Source organism: Coregonus lavaretus (assembly GCF_964263955.1).
Source record: "Coregonus lavaretus genome assembly, contig: HAP1_SCAFFOLD_1540, whole genome shotgun sequence".
Lineage (NCBI taxonomy): Eukaryota > Metazoa > Chordata > Actinopteri > Salmoniformes > Salmonidae > Coregonus > Coregonus lavaretus.
Genome location: NW_028166962.1, coordinates 36,225 through 56,024, shown reverse-complemented (window position 1 = coordinate 56,024; position 19,800 = coordinate 36,225). Strand labels below are relative to the sequence as shown.

The following is a 19,800-nucleotide window of genomic DNA, read 5'->3' as shown; positions in this document are numbered from 1 at the left end:
AACCAGTGTGTCACAACATAAATACATGAATACATTCAGAACAAAAGACTAACATGCTGTGCCAAACTATTTCACCATATTCCTGATTATCAACATATTGACTTTTCATACATTAAATGTTCAATCTAGCGCTGAAGCGGAGCAGTCTTTTGTGTGTGTGTTTGTCTGTGTCCATCCATGTGTGCATCACTCTAGCACTGTGCCAGAGCCAGCAGTGAGAGTGATAGGGAACATTAGGACCTTAGCCTTCATGAAGGACAGGTCAGCCAGCCCACAGATCACCCTGGCTGCCTCCTCACTCAGCTGTTCCTCTTCATCCTTATGGGGTTTCCTGACACACACACACACACACACACACACACACAGGTAACACACACACACACAGGTAACACACACACACACACACACACAGGTAACACACACACACACACACACACACAGGTAACACACACACACAGGTAACACACACACACAGGTAACACACACACACACACACAGGTAACACACACACAGGTAACACACACACACACACACAGGTAACACACACACACACACAGGTAACACACACAACACACACAGGTAACACACACAACACATTAAAGATGGGACACACAGAGGCGACATTTGATTGCAGGTGAGTTTCCCCCCTTTCCATGCAAAACTCTTTCAGACCTGGCAAAGCACAATATAAATCCAATCAATTATGCTTGATTATCAATTATTGATCTCTAAGGGTGTGTGTGTGTGTGTGTGTGAGTGTCAGTCTGACCTGGTGGAGGTAGTGGTGATCTCCATGGTAGACATGAGGTGGTTCAGGGTGTCTGCTAGACGTCTGCTGGGGTCACTGGCTAGCTCTGGATCCACCCCTTCACACACACACACGATACGTAGACACACACAATACGTATGTACACACACATTGTACCTACACTGTAGTAACCATGTAATTACTGCCCACCAATGTAACTTCCATGTTCATAGATACCAATGTACACTTGTTTAGTGTGTGTGCATGTGTGTATATGTGTGATGTGTGTGTGAGTGCGTGTGCGCAAGTGTGTGTATATCAATGTTCATTTCGTCAACAAAAACTGACTAAAATATTCATCAAACACCTATTTTTCAGTGCCAATTATGTATGTTTTTGCATGCGTGAGTGGCCCACAGATATCAAGATCCAGCCCTGAGGGACCTCTGCTCTCTACAGGGACAAGAGGGAGGGAGGTGGAGTGGGAAACATAGGAGTAGGGTGAAGATGCCCCTAGTTGCATTTTCCCCACTAATGGTTAAGGTTGGGGCGGGGAAGCTGATCCTAGACCTGTACTTAGGGGAAACTTCACCCCAGACTGTTACATCCTGTACACCGGTGTTTCTCAATCCCTCATCGGTCTACGAGCTTCTGGCAGTTAGTTAGCGGATGCTAATACAAGCAGCGCTCACATTATGGACTTTGTTTAGAGTTCAAAACAAAAAAGACGACCATAACACGTCCGTCTCTGGTCCAAATCAAGGTTGAGAAACGGAGGTGTACAAACAACTAGCAAGTGGTGAAGAAACCATCATGCAATTGGTTCTTCAGCACAGTGGGTGGCAGTATAGCTCTAGAGCATGAGTCTACAGAACAGAGGAAAGCAGCATAGAGTTGGATAGAGGGCTCTTCCTTACATCTTTGCCATAATTGCTTCTGTGACAGCATGGGCAGCGCTCTCTCAATTTTACTTAAATTAGTTAATTGACAGCCTGTAAACAAACTGAAAGGGTTTGCATACTGCCTCCTGGAGGTGTGTTGTCTGAACAGGCATTAAGGTCAAGGTGGGTGATTTACTGCCACATCCAGGTATGGAATGTTTGCTCAGGAGTAGAATTCATTGGCAGATCCTTCCTGCTGACCTGGACGGAATTCTGTGATCCTTATTTATCCTATAGATATTCACACCCAGTTGACTGCTTCATAATGGTGAAAGACCTCAAATGGCACTGCCCATGTTAAACCAGGATGTGGCACATCAATCCATGTCTATGGAGGAAAGTAGTCAGTGCAGTGATAGAAAAGCCAGAGAAAACCAAGAGGCAGGACAGCTCAGATAGGTGTAATATATTAGAAAGAGGTTTATTCACGTATTTACAACAGTGTTTATTGCAACCACACTCAAAGAACCTTAAAGCATCTCATTGGTTGGGGGAATTTAAAAATAAATATAAAAACATATACAAGCTAAATCAAAATGTATTTTTTTTGTAGATAGTGTTTATACAGTGCATTCGGAAAGTATTCAGAGCCCTTGACTTTTTCCACATTTTGTTACAGCCTTATTCTAAAATGGATTAAATGAGAGAAAAAAATCCTCATCAATTTACACAAAATACCCCATAATGACAACGTGAAAACAGGTTTTTAGAAATGTTAGCTAATTTATTACAAATAAAAAACAGAAATACCTTATTTACATAAGTATTCAGACCCTTTGCTACGAGACTCAAAATTGAGCTCAGGTGCATCCTGTTTCCATTGATCATTTACATTTTAGTCATTTAGCAGACGCTCTTATCCAGAGCGACTTACAGTTAGTGAATACATTTTTTTTTTTTTTATACTGGCCCCCCGTGGGAATCGAACCCACAACCCTGGCGTTGCAAACGCCATGCTCTATCAACTGAGCTACATCCCTGCCGGCCATTCCCTCCCCTACCCTGGACAACGCTGGGCCAATTGTGCGCCGCCCATGAGTCTCCCGGTCGCGGCCAGCTGCGACAGAGCCTGGATTCGAACCAGGATCTCTAGTGGCACAGTTAGCACTGCGATGCAGTGCCTTAGACCACTGCGCCACTCAACTTGATTGGAGTCCACCTGTGGTAAATTCATTTGATTGGACATTATTTGGAAAGGCACACACCTGTCTATATAAGGTCCCACAGTTGACAGTGCATGTCAGAGCAAAAACCAAGCCATGAGGTCGAAGGAATTGTCCGTAGAGCTCCGAGACAGGATTGAGACAGGATTGTGTCGAGGCACAGATCTGGGGAAGGGTACCAAAAAATGTCTGCAACATTGAAGGTCCCCAAGAACACAGTGGCCTCCATCCTTCTTCAATGGAAGAAGTTTGGAACCACCAAGACTCTTCCTAGAGCTGGCCGCCCTGCCAAACTGAGCAATCGGGGGAGAAGGGCCTTGGTCAGGGAGGTGACCAAGAACCCGATGGTCACTCTGACAGAGCTCTAGAGTTCCTCTGTGGAGATGGGAGAACCTTCCAGAAGGACAACCATCTCTGCAGCACTCCACCAATCAGGCCTTCATGGTAGAGTGGCCAGATGGAAGCTACTCCTCAGTTAAAGCCACGACAGCCTGCTTAGAGTTTGCTAAAAGGCACCTAAAGACTCTCAGACCATGAGAAACAAGATTATCTGGTCTGATGAAACCAAGATTGAACTCTTTGGCCTGAATGCCAAGCGTCACGTCTGAAGGAAACCTGGCACCATCCCTACGGTGAAGCATGGTGGTGGCAGCATCATGCTGTGGGGATGTTTTTCAGCAGCTGGGACTGGGAGACTAGTCAGGATCGGGGGAAAGATGAACGGAGCAAAGTAGAGAGATAGTTGATGAAAACCTACTCCAGAGCGCTCAGGACCTCAGACTGGGGTGAAGGTTCACCTTCCAACAGGACAACGACCCTAAGCACACAGCCAAGACAACGCTCCCCATCCAACCTGACAGCGCTTGAGGATCTGGAACAATGGGAGCAACTCCCCAAATACAGATGTGCCAAGCTTGTAGCGTCATGCACAAGAAGACTCGAGGCTGTAATCACTGCCAAAGGTGCTTCAACAAAGTACTGAGTAAAGGATCTGAATACTTATGTAAATGTGATATTTCCATTTGCAATTCTTTATCAATTTGCTAAAATTTCTAAAAACCTGTTTTTTGCTTTGTCATTATGGGGTATTTTGTGTAAATTGATGAGGGGAAAAAAACAATTGAATCAATTTTAGAACAAGTCTGTAACGTAACAAAATGTGGAAAAAGTCAAGGGGTGTGAATACTTTCCGAATGCACTGTATATCACAGTGATTGTAAAGATCAGTTTCAATTTACTGAATATATACGTCCTCTTTATTTTATAAAGAAAATGAAAAGTAAAGATACAGAAGAATATAAGAGAACACAGAATAGCAGCTTAAACAGAAAACAGTAAGAGGATCCTGGCTTTCTCTAACCTGGGTACTAGTAAGAGGATCCTGGCTTTCTCTAGCCTGGGTACTAGTAAGAGGATCCTGGCTTTCTCTAACCTGGGTACTAGTAAGAGGATCCTGGCTTTCTCTAACCTGGGTACTAGTAAGATGATCCTGGCTTTCTCTAACCTGGGTACTAGTAAGAGGATCCTGGCTTTCTCTAACCTGGGTACTAGTAAGACGATCCTGGCTTTCTCTAGCCTGGGAACTAGCAAGACGATCCTGGCTTTCTCTAGCCTGGGTACTAGTAAGACGATCCTGGCTTTCTCTAGCCTGGGGTACCAGTCTGTTTGTGCTGATATTCCACTCCATGTCATGTCAAACATCATTTTTGACATATGACAAAGTACAAGGAGTGGAATGTTAGTATAAAACAGGTCTGGATTTGAGGCTTTTTCGCAAGAGCTTATTTCTACTACGACCTCCTCACTGGGTCAAAATGCACGTACTGGGGGGATACACTTTAGGCTATGGCAACACATTCATCTATATGGCTTGACTTGTCTTTGCCTGATTCCCCCCACTAATACTGAAAGAACTGTCGCCCAGAGCAATAAGAAACAGTGTTTGGATCAATGACGATAGGTAACAACAAGTGAGAAACCTCATCAGCATCACTCTATACAGGGCAGATGAGGTAGCCGGTAAGTTAGACGTATAGAGAGCGCGCCTTGGGATTCCACAGTATAAGATACCATTGAAGGTAAAGGGAAAGAGTTGTACCATCTAGAGGGAGACATCAATGTGAAGAGAGGAGCAGAGGAGAGTGGGAGAGAGGGAGAGAGTGAGAGGAGGGAGAGAGGGGGAGAGAGGGAGAGGAGGGAGAGAGAGGGGGAGAGAGGAAGAGGAGGGCGAGAGAGGGTGAGAGGAGGGAGAGAGTGAGAGGAGGGAGAGAGTGAGAGGAGGGAGTGATAGAGACTATGTTCCAAAGTCCACACTTACATACCACTTACGTAGAATGCATGCCCAACACATTGCTTTATTATAAGTGGTATGCTAGTGTGGACAACGGAACCAGAGAGAAACAGGTGTCAGGGCCTGTATTCACAAAGAGAGAGAGAAACAGGTGTCAGGGCCCGTATTCACAAAGAGAGAGAGAAACAGGAGTCAGGGCCCGTATTCACAAAGAGAGAGAGAAACAGGAGTCAGGGCCCGTATTCACAAAGAGAGAGAGAAACAGGAGTCAGGGTCTGTATTCACAAAGAGAGAGAGAAACAGGTGTCAGGGCCCATATTCACAAAGAGAGAGAGAAACAGGAGTCAGGGCCCGTATTCACAAAGAGAGAGAGAAACAGGAGTCAGGGCCCGTATTCACAAAGAGAGAGAGAAACAGGAGTCAGGGCCCGTATTCACAAAGTGTCTCAGAGTAGTAGCAGGGCGAGTGGAGAGGAAGGTAGAAGCTGAGACGGAGGAGGAGAGGAAGGTAGAAGCTGAGACGGAGGAGGAGAGGAAGGTAGAAGCTGAGACGGAGGAGGAGAGGAAGGTAGAAGCTGAGACGGAGGAGGAGAGAAAGGTAGAAGCTGAGACGGAGGAGGAGAGAAAGGTAGAAGCTGAGACGGAGGAGGAGAGAAAGGTAGAAGCTGAGACGGAGGAGGAGAGAAAGGTAGAAGCTGAGACGGAGGAGGAGAGAAAGGTAGAAGCTGAGACGGAGGAGGAGAGAAAGGTAGAAGCTGAGACGGAGGAGGAGAGAAAGGTAGAAGCTGAGACGGAGGAGGAGAGAAAGGTAGAAGCTGAGACGGAGGAGGAGAGAAAGGTAGAAGCTGAGACGGAGGAGGAGAGGAAGGTAGAAGCTGAGACGGAGGAGGAGAGGAAGGTAGAAGCTGAGACGGAGGAGGAGAGAAAGGTAGAAGCTGAGACGGAGGAGTAGTGTGTGTAAAGCAGCGTAGAGTGGACAGCAGCCTCATCTCTGGCCCTGGAGGTAGGGGGCTCAGCGGGGGGACGTACCATCCAGAGGGTTGATGCCAAGGCCACTGCTGCTCCAGTCAAACTGGGACCAAGGCTGGGGGGCCCCCTGCTGGCGGAAGGAACACACTGCAGTGAGGCTCAGCGTTGTGCCCTCTATTCAACACAGTCTCTTGAAGGCCCATACTCACAAAATAACATCAGAGAAAGGGGTGCTGATCTAGGATCAGGTCCCCCCGGTTCATGAAATCTTATTCATTATGAGCTAAAAGACTAAACTGGTCCTAGATCAGCACTCCTACTCTGAGACTGAGACTCTTTGTGAATACGGTCAGGTCTTAGTGATGGATAGAGGACAGCACAGAGGAATTGGGAGTTGGTAGTAAGTTAGTCCAGGGTCAGATATTGTCATTATCCTCCTAATGCTAAGGTTAGGATATCTGATCCTAGGTCAGTGTTTAGGGTAACTTCATTATCGAGGGAGGAATCGACTCACTATCATCCATTGAAAAATGTTGCCCTGTGTGTGTGTTGGGTGTACTGTGTGAGCCACGGGCTATCTGGAGACGTTACCAACGGTCCCATCCTAGCCCACGGGCTATCTGGAGACGTTACCAACGGTCCCATCCTAGCCCACGGGCTATCTGGAGACGTTACCAACGGTCCCATCCTAGCCCACGGGCTATCTGGAGACGTTACCAACGGTCCCATCCTAGCCCACGGGCTATCTGGAGACGTTACCAACGGTCCCATCCTAGCCCACGGGCTATCTGGAGACGTTACCAACGGTCCCATCCTAGCCCACGGGCTATCTGGAGACGTTACCAACGGTCCCATCCTAGCCCACGGGCTATCTGGAGACGTTACCAACGGTCCCATCCTAGCCCACGGGCTATCTGGAGACGTTACCAACGGTCCCATCCTAGCCCACGGGCTATCTGGAGACGTTACCAACGGTCCCATCCTAGCCCACGGGCTATCTGGAGACGTTACCAACGGTCCCATCCTAGCCCACGGGCTATCTGGAGACGTTACCAACGGTCCCATCCTAGCCCACGGGCTATCTGGAGACGTTACCAACGGTCCCATCCTAGCCCACGGGCTATCTGGAGACGTTACCAACGGTCCCATCCTAGCCCACGGGCTATCTGGAGACGTTACCAACGGTCCCATCCTAGCCCACGGGCTATCTGGAGACGTTACCAACGGTCCCATCCTAGCCCACGGGCTATCTGGAGACGTTACCAACGGTCCCATCCTAGCCCACGGGCTATCTGGAGACGTTACCAACGGTCCCATCCTAGCCCACGGGCTATCTGGAGACGTTACCAACGGTCCCATCCTAGCCCACGGGCTATCTGGAGACGTTACCAACGGTCCCATCCTAGCCCACGGGCTATCTGGAGACGTTACCAACGGTCCCATCCTAGCCCACGGGCTATCTGGAGACGTTACCAACGGTCCCATCCTAGCCCACGGGCTATCTGGAGACGTTACCAACGGTCCCATCCTAGCCCACGGGCTATCTGGAGACGTTACCAACGGTCCCATCCTAGCCCACGGGCTATCTGGAGACGTTACCAACGGTCCCATCCTAGCCCACGGGCTATCTGGAGACGTTACCAACGGTCCCATCCTAGCCCACGGGCTATCTGGAGACGTTACCAACGGTCCCATCCTAGCCCACGGGCTATCTGGAGACGTTACCAACGGTCCCATCCTAGCCCACGGGCTATCTGGAGACGTTACCAACGGTCCCATCCTAGCCCACGGGCTATCTGGAGACGTTACCAACGGTCCCATCCTAGCCCACGGGCTATCTGGAGACGTTACCAACGGTCCCATCCTAGCCCACGGGCTATCTGGAGACGTTACCAACGGTCCCATCCTAGCCCACGGGCTATCTGGAGACGTTACCAACGGTCCCATCCTAGCCCACGGGCTATCTGGAGACGTTACCAACGGTCCCATCCTAGCCCACGGGCTATCTGGAGACGTTACCAACGGTCCCATCCTAGCCCACGGGCTATCTGGAGACGTTACCAACGGTCCCATCCTAGCCCACGGGCTATCTGGAGACGTTACCAGCTGTCCCATCCTAGCCACAGGCTATCTGGAGACGTTACCAACGGTCCCATCCTAGCCACAGGCTATCTGGAGACGTTACCAACGGTCCCATCCTAGCCACAGGCTATCTGGAGACGTTACCAACGGTCCCATCCTAGCCACAGGCTATCTGGATACGTTACCAGCGGTCCCATCCTAGCCACAGGCTATCTGGATACGTTACCAACGGTCCCATCCTAGCCACAGGCTATCTGGAGACGTTACCAGCGGTCCCATCCTAGCCACAGGCTATCTGGATACGTTACCAACGGTCCCATCCTAGCCACAGGCTATCTGGATACGTTACCAACGGTCCCATCCTAGCCACAGGCTATCTGGAGACGTTACCAACGGTCCCATCCTAGCCACAGGCTATCTGGAGACGTTACCAACGGTCCCATCCTAGCCACAGGCTATCTGGAGACGTTACCAACGGTCCCATCCTAGCCACAGGCTATCTGGATACGTTACCAGCGGTCCCATCCTAGCCACAGGCTATCTGGATACGTTACCAACGGTCCCATCCTAGCCACAGGCTATCTGGAGACGTTACCAGCGGTCCCATCCTAGCCACAGGCTATCTGGATACGTTACCAACGGTCCCATCCTAGCCACAGGCTATCTGGATACGTTACCAACGGTCCCATCCTAGCCACAGGCTATCTGGAGACGTTACCAACGGTCCCATCCTAGCCACAGGCTATCTGGAGACGTTACCAACGGTCCCATCCTAGCCACAGGCTATCTGGATACGTTACCAACGGTCACATCCTAGCCACAGGCTATCTGGATACGTTACCAACGGTCACATCCTAGCCACAGGCTATCTGGAGACGTTACCAACGGTCCCATCCTAGCCACAGGCTATCTGGAGACGTTACCAACTGTCACATCCTAGCCACAGGCTATCTGGATACGTTACCAACGGTCACATCCTAGCCACAGGCTATCTGGATACGTTACCAACGGTCACATCCTAGCCACAGGCTATTTGGATACGTTACCAACGGTCACATCCTAGTTACAGGCTATCTGGAGACGTTACCAACGGTCACATCCTAGCCACAGGCTATCTGGAGACGTTACCAACGGTCACATCGTAGCCACAGGCTATCTGGAGACGTTACCAACGGTCACATCCTAGCCACAGGCTATCTGGATACGTTACCAACGGTCACATCCTAGCCACAGGCTATCTGGAGACGTTACCAACGGTCACATCCTAGCCACAGGCTATCTGGAGACGTTACCAACGGTCACATCCTAGCCACAGGCTATCTGGAGACGTTACCAGCTGTCACATCTTAGCCTCTTCTGTCTTCAATTCAAGGAAAATAAGTATTCTTACCTCTCTCTCAAAGTTCATTGGAAGAGAGGATCCAAGGTCCCTCCTCTCAGACCTCCTCCTCCAATGAGCTTTGAGAAATGGGTGAAGGATTGCAGAAACAAAGACGGAGGAGAGTTTAACAGCTGGTAACATGTTCACACACAGCCATGGTCTGCCTGTAGCTCTGGGGTGACGTTTCCCCTAGTTACAGATCTAGGATCTGCTTCCCCTCCCCCAATTCTAACCATAACGATTAGGAGGGAAAATGCTAAACTGACCCCATATCAGCGTCTAGGGCAACTACATCCTACACCTGTTTCTGTACCTGTATTGAGGAGGTGGTGGTCGTTTCCTGTGACCCAGGAAGTGCTTGTGCTGTGGCAGCTGAGGCTGCTCTCACCGGCTCTTTGGTGGGCTCTAACATTCCCTGAAAGAGAGGAGAGAGGGACAGGGGGAGATGGTGAGAGAGAGAGGGAGGAGAGAGGGGGGGTGATGGGAGAGAGAGAGAGAGAGAGAGAGAGAGACGGGGGTGGGGGGAGAGCAATAGGGAATAAAAGTTGAAGGGGAAAGGGAGAGGTGGTGAAAGAAAGAGGTCACCATGGAACACCTGGCAATACCTGGCACAAGGCATTTGGAATACATGTCACATGATGAAAGGTTTGGACAGGGAGAAAGCAATATGGCCGACTGCCAAGTCATCATCTTATTGCTTTACACCTACCCAGTAGTCTCAGATCTGTGAACATTAAGGGGCTATCAGCATACAAGGCTAAAGGGAGGTAGCCTGGTCCCAGATCTGTTTGTGCTATCATGTCAACTCCTTGTCATGTTTGGCATGAAAAGGAGTGGCCAGGAGAGGCATGGATGGAACAAATGGACTGGTACCCAGGCTTAGGGGGAGGTTCCAGGGACAGAAATGGAACTAGGGCCACCATGGACTGTGTCCATATGGGCCCTGGTCAAAAGTAGTGCACTGTATAGGGAATAGGGTGCCATTTGGGACACAGAATGGTATCTCCATAAATCCACTCACCAGGCTGGCTGCAAACACAGGAACTATGACAGGCTGCTTTCTCTGGCCAGTGAACAACTGTGGAGGAGAGACAATCAGAAATCACCAATACCTTTACATGTAGCAGGAATTCAAACAGGTGAAATGGTCCTGCTTTTACACCAATAAACAGAATATACAGACAGAATAATATTATATTAGAGATGAAGAATTGACAGATAACCCGCATACAGTATGTACCCTATAGATAAAGCAACAACAGAGTACTTCTACATAGTAAAAGGGATATTAGACACATTTACAGTAATGATGTACAATATGGAAATATGGGGAGGGAGGGGCTGAGGGCGGGGAGGAGCTGAGGGCGGGAGGGAGGGGCTGAGGGCGGGGCTGAAGGCGGGAGGGAGGGAGGGGCTGAGGGCGGGAGGGAGGCAGAGCACACACCCCATCAGGCCCAAGACACATCACTTACTACATTGTTGATGTTGTAGTTGTCAAAGACAGATAGCTTCGAATCATGTTTTATTTAGTTATGTTGCTCTCATGGAAATTAAACTGAAAAGAGGCCGTTACCATGTTCCTGGTGTCCATCCCCAGACAGCGGAGCAAGGTCCTGTTGCTATGGGAACCGCCCCACTGGAACCCCAGGCCCACGGCATCGTGGAGGTCCTGAGGCTGCCGCCACGCGCCCCTAGGAATCCTGGGTAAAGCAAACAACGAGGCGGTCATATACAGTAGAGTAGTGCTTTGGCCAGCCTCCAAAGCTATCTGCTGTTATTCCACTGAACCATTATCCTCAACATCCTCTTCAGCATGATCATCGTTATAATCATCTTCATCATCATCACTAAAGGTTCTCTCACCAGTGTGTAGTGTGGTTGAGCCCCTTCGTCTCCTCTTCCTCAGGCTGGGTACCCAGAGTCTCTAGCAGAGCCCTGAGGCTGAGAACCTTCAACACCTCTACCCCCCTCTCCTCCTCCTCGGTCTCCGTCTCCTCCTCACTCTCCTCCACCCCAGTCTCCTCCTCCATCCCCCTCTCCATACTCCTCTCCTGATCCAGTTCTGGGACTGCCACTGCAGGGAAGCTGGTCTGCAGGACCCTCTGTAGCCGGATAGACAGGGAGGCCTGAATGGGAGAAACAGTGCTTGTTTGAGATCTACTACATTGCAGTGTACTACATTATAATCAAACAAAATTAATGGGAAAGATTTTGAAACTAACTCTACCTGATTTTGAAGTGAACTGAAGTCTGGCAGGAACTGTCTTATTCCAGCAAACTCATTTTGGGGTGAACTACCTCTGGGGACTACCTCTGGGGACTACCTCTGGGGACTACCTCTGGGGACTACCTCTGGGATAGGCTAACTACAGTGACAATCTATTGATACAATAATAAAAACCTCTGGACAGAATTATTATTGCGGAGTCAGAGGTTATGACAAACATACTACACATGTAAGAGTGGATTTCTACCAGACGTGGGACAACTAAGTACTGTAGGATGCCTTTTTATCCGGTTCTTCCGGAGAATTCTGTTGGAAGTCCCAACGTGCTATCACTTTACATTTGCGCATGCAGCGGCTGACCAGTCATCGCACCGGTATATATTGTGTGTTGGCCGTGTGGGAGAAAATGTGAGGTGTCGGAGCTGGGGCTGTCTTTACGGCTTTACGTTATAAATCCACTCTAATAACTCAGGAGACCACTCACCTGCAGACTGTCCCTTTGTACAGCAGCACCTCCCTGACATCTCTCCCCCTCCCTCTTCACCTCCTCTTCTTCTGTCCGCCTGGCTCTCTCCTCCTCTCCAAGCTCTGCCCAGGTCTCCCCCTCCGACAGACCTCTCTGGTCCCCAAAAGCCCCCCAGCCCTCCTCCCTCTCGCCCTGCCCCTCCGCACCCCCCTCCAGGGGAGCAGAGTGGAAGTCTGCAAAGCTGTCGCTGAGGGGGAGGTCTCCATGTCCAACCTCCTCACCACACACCTCAGTCGGACCTGGGTCCTCAGAATAGTCCTGGTCAAAGTCACCAAAGACCTCCTGTGTCCTGGACTCTGATTGGTTGAAGTCAGCAAAGTCGTCCTGGCTAGGGAAGGATCCAGCATCCCTGAAGTTTCCAAAGTCCTCTTCTTCGTTGTCGTCTTCCTCCTCCCCCATCTTTGTCTCCGTCTCCTCTCTGAGGTCACTCCGCTGCACCTCCTCCTCACCTGGTGACAAGGGAGTGAAGACCGTCTCGCCAAAGTCTCCAAACTCCTCCAAAGCGTCTGAGGACACAGCCTCACCAAAGGAGGCAAAGTCCTCACTCACTGACCCACTGACTGTGGTGGGGAGAGGAGACACACTGTCCTCTGTTTCACTCCCCTTCTCTTCCTCCTCCCTCCCCCCTCCCAATTCTGGGTCCTGTGTAAGCGTGCCAAGAGGGCTATCCCTGTTGATGCTGGGTACCCTCTCCCCAGGCTCCCCCAGCCCCTCACCCCTAGCACAGAGTACCTCCGTGGGGGGTAAGAGGCCAGCGGAGTCCTGAGGGTGTTGCTGGACTCCAGTGCAGTCCCTGTCCCCTTGCTGTGCTAAACACCGAGAGTCAGGCCCGCCACGCTCTATTCTGGCCCGCTGCTCTATGTCCTTCTTGACTGAGTATGCTTCGCAGAAACCGTTGGCTAGGTTTGTCCCTTCTGTCCTGCCGTCTTTCCTGTACTCCGTAGTGTGAGTGAAGCCGCAGCACCAGGGCTCCAGCTCCATCTCTGGCTCGGCGAACGCAGAGAAGTCTGCAAACCCCTGCTCCTGGCTGGGTGAGCCCAGACCAGCCGGCACAAGACCTGTGGTGAATTAATTAATTCGTTTTAAAATACATATAGAGATGCCTCAGCCATTTGAGTACATATATTAAAAATGACTGAGGATTAAAAACACAATACAACAAAAACAAAGAAAACGTGTATTACAAAGGCTAAGTTGCTAGGCAACCTCACAAACAACTCCATGACTGCCCTCAGGACTAAAGTTGTTACCTGCAGACATGGTCCCCTGGTGATGCCGCTCGGTAAACCCATTGGTGAGAGGGAGATCAGGGAGGTCGCAATGACAGGGCTGCCCTTTGACCTCCAACCCCGGCCGACCCCTGCCAACCTCTAGGGTCACAGTGTTAGCGGGCTGTGATTGGTCCACCACTGGCGCCCGTGGCTTCTTCAGGTCGTCAGCTGCTTGGAACTGTTTCGAGATTCCGTTGCTATGGGTAGCTCCGGCGAAGAAGGAGGAGTTACTAACACTAAAGTGCACCATTGATGGGGTTGGGGAGGCGGGGTCTGTCGTGGAGGGGCACAGCTGGTTGGATGACATTGCCACCCCTCCAGAGGAGGGCACACCCCCAGAGAAATCCCGAAACTCGTCATCGTCCTCCTCTCCCCCTGATTCGTCGTCCAGCGGAGGGGGGGAGGAGGGGTATATGCGCATCACTTCCTGTTCCATGGGTGAGCTCTCCTGGCTGAAGGCCTCATACACCTGGAGGGAGAACACAAACAGGTTGCGTTCAGAACGGCCTACCAGAAGACTGCCTGAATGTTCAATCAAATAAATATGGTGCTGGAGAAAAAGCAGGAAGGCCTTGTTCTACAGAGCCATACAGTGAGGGGAAAAACAGGAAGGCCTTGTTCTACATAGCCATACAGTGAGGGAAAAAACAGGAAGGCCTTGTTCTACAGAGCCATACAGTGAGGGGAAAAACAGGAAGGCCTTGTTCTACATAGCCATACAGTGAGGGGAAAAACAGGAAGGCCTTGTTCTACAGAGCCATACAGTGAGGGAAAAAAAGTATTTGATCCCCTGCTGATTTTGTACGTTTGCCCACTGACAAAGACATGATCAGTCTATAATTTTAATGGTAGGTTTATTTGAACAGTGAGACAGAATAACAACAAAAAAATCCAGAAAAACGCATGTCAAAAATGTTATAAATTAATTTGCATTTTAATGAGGGAAATAAGTATTTGACCCCTCTGCAAAACATGACTTAGTACTTGGTGGTAAAACCCTTGTTGGCAATCACAGAGGTCAGATGTTTCTTGTAGTTGGCCACCAGGTTTGCACACATCTCAGGAGGGATTTTGTTCCACTCCTCTTTGCAGATCTTCTCCAAGTCATTAAGGATTCGAGGCTGACATTTGGCAACTCGAACCTTCAGCTCCCTCCTCAGATTTTCTATGGGATTAAGGTCTGGAGACTGGCTAGGCCACTTCAGGACCTTAATGTGCTTCTTCTTGAGCCACTCCTTTGTTGCCTTGGCCGTGTGTTTTGGGTCATTGTCATGCTGGAATACCCATCCACGACCCATGTTCAATGCCCTGGCTGAGGGAAGGAGGTTCTCACCCAAGATTTGACGGTACATGGCCCCGTCCATCGTCCCTTTGATGCGGTGAAGTTGTCCTGTCCCCTTAGCAGAAAACCACCCCCAAAGCATAATGTTTCCACCTCCATGTTTGACGGTGGGGATGATGTTCTTGGGGTCATAGGCAGCATTCCTCCTCCTCCAAACACGGCGAGTTGAGTTGATGCCAAAGAGCTCGATTTTGGTCTCATCTGACCACAACACTTTCACCCAGTTCTCCTCTGAATCATATGGCCTTGTTCTACACAGCCATTATAAACAGACAGTAGGCCTTGATCTACGTAGCCATATGTCATTATTAACAGACAGTAGGCCTTGTTCTACATAGCCATATGTCATTATTAACAGACAGTAGGCCTTGTTCTACATAGCCATATGTCATTATAAACAGACAGTAGGCCTTGTTCTACATAACCATATGTCATTATAAACAGACAGTAGGCCTTGTTCAACATAGCCATATGTCATTATAAACAGACAGTAGGCCTTGTTCAACATAGCCATATGTCATTATAAACAGACAGTAGGCCTTGTTCTACATAGCCATATGTCATTATTAACAGACAGTAGGCCTTGTTCAACATAGCCATATGTCATTATTAACAGACAGTAGGCCTTGTTCTACATAGCCATATGTCATTATAAACAGACAGTAGGCCTTGTTCAACATAGCCATATGTCATTATAAACAGACAGTAGGCCTTGTTCTACATAGCCATATGTCATTATAAACAGACAGTAGGCCTTGTTCAACATAGCCATATGTCATTATTAACAGACAGTAGGCCCTGTTCAACATAGCCATATGTCATTATTAACAGACAGTAGGCCTTGTTCAACATAGCCATATGTCATTATTAACAGACAGTAGGCCTTGTTCAACATAACCATATGTCATTATAAACAGACAGTAGGCCTTGTTCAACATAACCATATATCATTATTAACAGACAGTAGGCCTTGTTCAACATAGCCATTATGCCTACATGCTCTTGCTATTGTAATAAAGCAGAGTAAGTTTGGCTAAACAGAGCTCTACAGTGCGACCATTTTACTCGCATATGTGCCTAAATATTTAGCTGTGTGACCTGGAATTGTATTATAGGAGCACCAGTGCGCCAAGAAAATGTTTGGATTCTAGCTTTATTACCTCAAATATTTTTCATTGTGCTCCTAAATTTATTTCTGTGCTCCTACATTATTCAACATAGGCACACACGTGATCCTTGTGAAAAAAAGGTCAGCGTAGAGCCCTGCTAAACGTTAATTTAAACATTAGGAGAAGGTCACCTGTGGAATAAAAAAAAAAGAGAACCTTTAAAACTGAAACGTGTGCGATTGTTCTCTAGCAATTGTTTGAAAAATAAAGTGTTCAAAAAAAAAAAAAATGGCTACACAGACATCAACTGTAATAATATCACCCAAGTGTACGGCTGAGTCCCAAATGGCACCCTATTCCCTATATTAGTGCACTATTACCCAATGTGGACCCTGGTCAAAAGTAGTGCACTATATAGGGAATAGGATGCCATTTTGAATGCAGCCTGTGTGTCATTGACTTCTCCATGCGTGACTTTGTGCTCTCACTAAACAGGAACTGCAAACAAATATTTTTGGCACGCAAGTCAGCAGCAGTGGGATTTGGTTGTTAACTCTGAGATTGTGCTACATGCAGTACCCATACGAAAATGTATGCACGGACTACTTTAAGTCATCATGGATAAAAGTTTCTGCTAAAAGGAATATATTATTAGGCTATATTATATTATTACTATGTAGCAGATATTAACGGCCCATATGCAACTGGTTAAATCAAGACTGTTTCAGGCCTTATCAGGAGTAAAGCTTGCCAATGTGTTGTTTGTTGTGCATTGAGGCTGGACTAACCTGGGGTGCATTCATTAGTCGCAGACCGTAGCAAAACGTTTTGCAACAGAAACCGTTTACTCAGTAAGGGGAGTGTATGACTGTACACTCCTAAAGAAGGGTAGAGGACCTTCACCTTCCAGGACAGAGGCTGCATCCCAAATGGCGCCTTATTCCCTAGTGCACTACTTTTGACCAGGGTGAGCCCTAGGGTGCCATTTGGGACACAGAGAGAACGCCAGAGATCAAGGTCACGGGGTAATCCTAGCTACCTACTTAACTCCTCACTGATAGACTAGCTGCATCTTACAGTACACTCACACTTTCCCCATCACGGGAGCCAACTCAACTCAATACTTGAAGAATTCGTTAAATATCCTAAAAGTTAACAGTTATTCTTTAGTCTCTTGTTTTCCTGTTATATCAGTTATTCTAGGCTCAATAGGGCTACTATCTACCTCCTTAGTTGTTCTCTTATTGTTGAGGCTATTGGAGTGGAAAAAGTAGCCAGGACAAAGCCTACACAACACCCCCAGTCAGTCAGCCAGTCAGCCAGTCAGCCAGCCAGCCAGCCAGCCAGCCAGTGTAACCCGATCCAGGGAATTGTCTCCAGCAGCACCAGTGTGCTCCGCTAGCCCACTCACAGATAGGGAGGGTGCTGCACCCACATAAACAGGGTACGTCCCAAATGGAACCCTATATAGTGCACTACTATTGACCAGGGCCAATAGGGCTCTGGACTGGTCAAAAGTAGTGCACTACATAGGGAACAGGGTAGAGCCTCTTCCACCAGAAACTCTGTACTTTATAATATTAGCAGCCAGCACACCATTAAAAAGCCATTAACCATTAAGAAGCGTGTCCCTTCACCACTAATGTACTATGTACCAGTCAGTAAATACAGAGATATAGGCTTATCCAAAGCTACCCAACTAATGAATGAGCCTTTCTAGCTAGCTACCTGTAACATGATGCCAATGAACTGCAATGAATATACATTTACGGGCAATGGAAAATGTTCATTTGTGTGCCACGCAGTCACAGTGCATGGCTACAACACAAGTGGTTATCTTGTGGCCGGGTAAGGATGACATTTAGCTTGCTAGTTGCTAAAAATATATTAAATTACATTAAATGTAACATTAGCTAAATCATCATTTCTGTACTCATTTTAGTGTGTTGTAATTTCACCAACCATTGACATGGCTCTCTAAGAAAGAGTGAGGCTATCCTAGTTCCAGTATACTGTTGACATTCCTCATCGTTTCCCAGCATGGGGGTTGTTTTAGCTCTCAAACGCTAGGCGGCATTCTGCCTTCTCCCTACAGTTGTCAGACATTAGCTTCGCCAACGACTGGCTCATGTGAGCTACAATCCCAACTCTGTGTTTTAACGTTCAGAAACGTCAATCGAAACATATGGCCCTTATCTTTCATCAGCAAGAAAGAATCCTATAAATAAATAAGAAACCAGTGTAGCAGTTTTGCACAGATCCCCTACAGCTATGGGCGCCTCAGCCTCCATCCAACAAAACTACACTTCCAGAGTTACGCTTACACATCTTTGGAGCACGGTAGGTAGGTCATTCTCTGTAACATGGATATATGGCCGTTGGAACACTAACCCTATAAAAGTTGTGTATCAATTTAACCTTATTTCTCACTGATATGAAAGATAAGGTCATTGTGCTTCCAAAACTATACCGCAAGCGATGCGTGTTAATGTCAGGGCTCTTAACAAAACGCCCCCCTACAGAAGACGTCTTCTTCCAATGACTCTTCTGTGTAATGTAATGGGACTGAGAGTCATTAGGGCTAGGGGTTGTTCTAACTAGCTAGATAAACCACTTGACTTTGAGACCCTGTAGAAGTGGGAAATTAAGTTGATTTCTTTCTGTAGACAGTGAGATAAACCCTGAGCTATGACAAATAGGTAATGATGAGGAAATATAACTAGTTAGCTTGTTGAGAAACAAATAAATGTTTGCTAGCTACTAATGTTAATGTTAGCTTTGAAACAACAACAGACCCATTTTAGATTAGGCAGGTGTTTTAAACTGGCAGGCTAGCAAACGAATGCTTTAATTAGATATCTAGTTAGTAAACTAAACTAGCTACGTAGACCTTAATAGCTAACGTTAGCCAGTTAACTGGGAGCATAAATGAGACAAAAGTGTTTGCTTTTGAAAACACAATAAATGTTTGTTCAAACTAGTTAGCTAGCTCTGGTCTATGGGCACGCGTCGGATGAAGCCCATATTGCCGATCCGACGCATTCGCATGCACCAGAGCTAGCGTGGCGGTAGATTGAGCATACAGAGAAACGTTCGTCAACACTTTAGCAACATCTTTACTTAAAGTAGCTATATTGAAGCCAGTCACTAAACAACATCGGGTGACAAAATCCTATATGGATGGATGAATTGATTGATGCAGGCCATTGAAGAAGGCTCTTGCGGCATAATGCCACAAGTAACGCCATGGACCAGAGCTAACAACTAGCTAGCTAATAGCTACTTAGTTAGCAAGCAAGCTATTTCCCCCTTACCTTCAGATGTAGTAGCTATGGTGTTCATCTCACAACCGGGATGTGCAGACAAACTAAGATGTACGAAACAAAATGTTGATTCTGACTAAATACCTGGAATGTAGCTAGCTAAGTTACACTGCCTCTCTCTATCAAGCTACAGTTACTGCATCTCTCCACTTCACTCTGTTGGCATGATAACAAATAAATTAAACAATGGTGCCGACTCGTTACTTCCGGTAATGCCAGCCCAAATGCTTTTATTTGTAAAATAATCATTTTATTTGTTTATTTAGCTTAGATTAAATAAGAGGTAGTGTTGATTTACAAAAATGTTTTTTCAATATTTACAAAACATGAGAGCTTCTGGGTAAAGTGGGTGGGTAACAAGACTTTACTGGTATGGCATGTAGACGTACAGTACATGCCAGTGATGCGACATCACTGCTCATATGGAAT

General features: G+C 47.8%; 1 protein-coding gene across 1 annotated transcript; it reads right to left on the bottom strand.

Moving 5' to 3' along the window:
• Positions 1 to 163: 163 nt before the first annotated feature.
• LOC311113884 (uncharacterized protein) lies at positions 164 to 19,509 on the bottom strand. The gene is made up of 10 exons (XM_084189166.1): positions 19,363 to 19,509; positions 13,577 to 14,066; positions 12,285 to 13,384; positions 11,437 to 11,699; positions 11,147 to 11,273; positions 10,595 to 10,651; positions 9,887 to 9,988; positions 6,171 to 6,240; positions 770 to 866; positions 164 to 331 (listed from the first exon to the last, which is right to left on the bottom strand). Exons 2-10 carry the CDS (start codon positions 14,031 to 14,033, stop codon positions 187 to 189), a joined length of 2,418 nt encoding a protein of 805 aa, XP_084045292.1. The 5' UTR covers positions 14,034 to 14,066; positions 19,363 to 19,509; the 3' UTR covers positions 164 to 186.
• Positions 19,510 to 19,800: the final 291 nt, after the last annotated feature.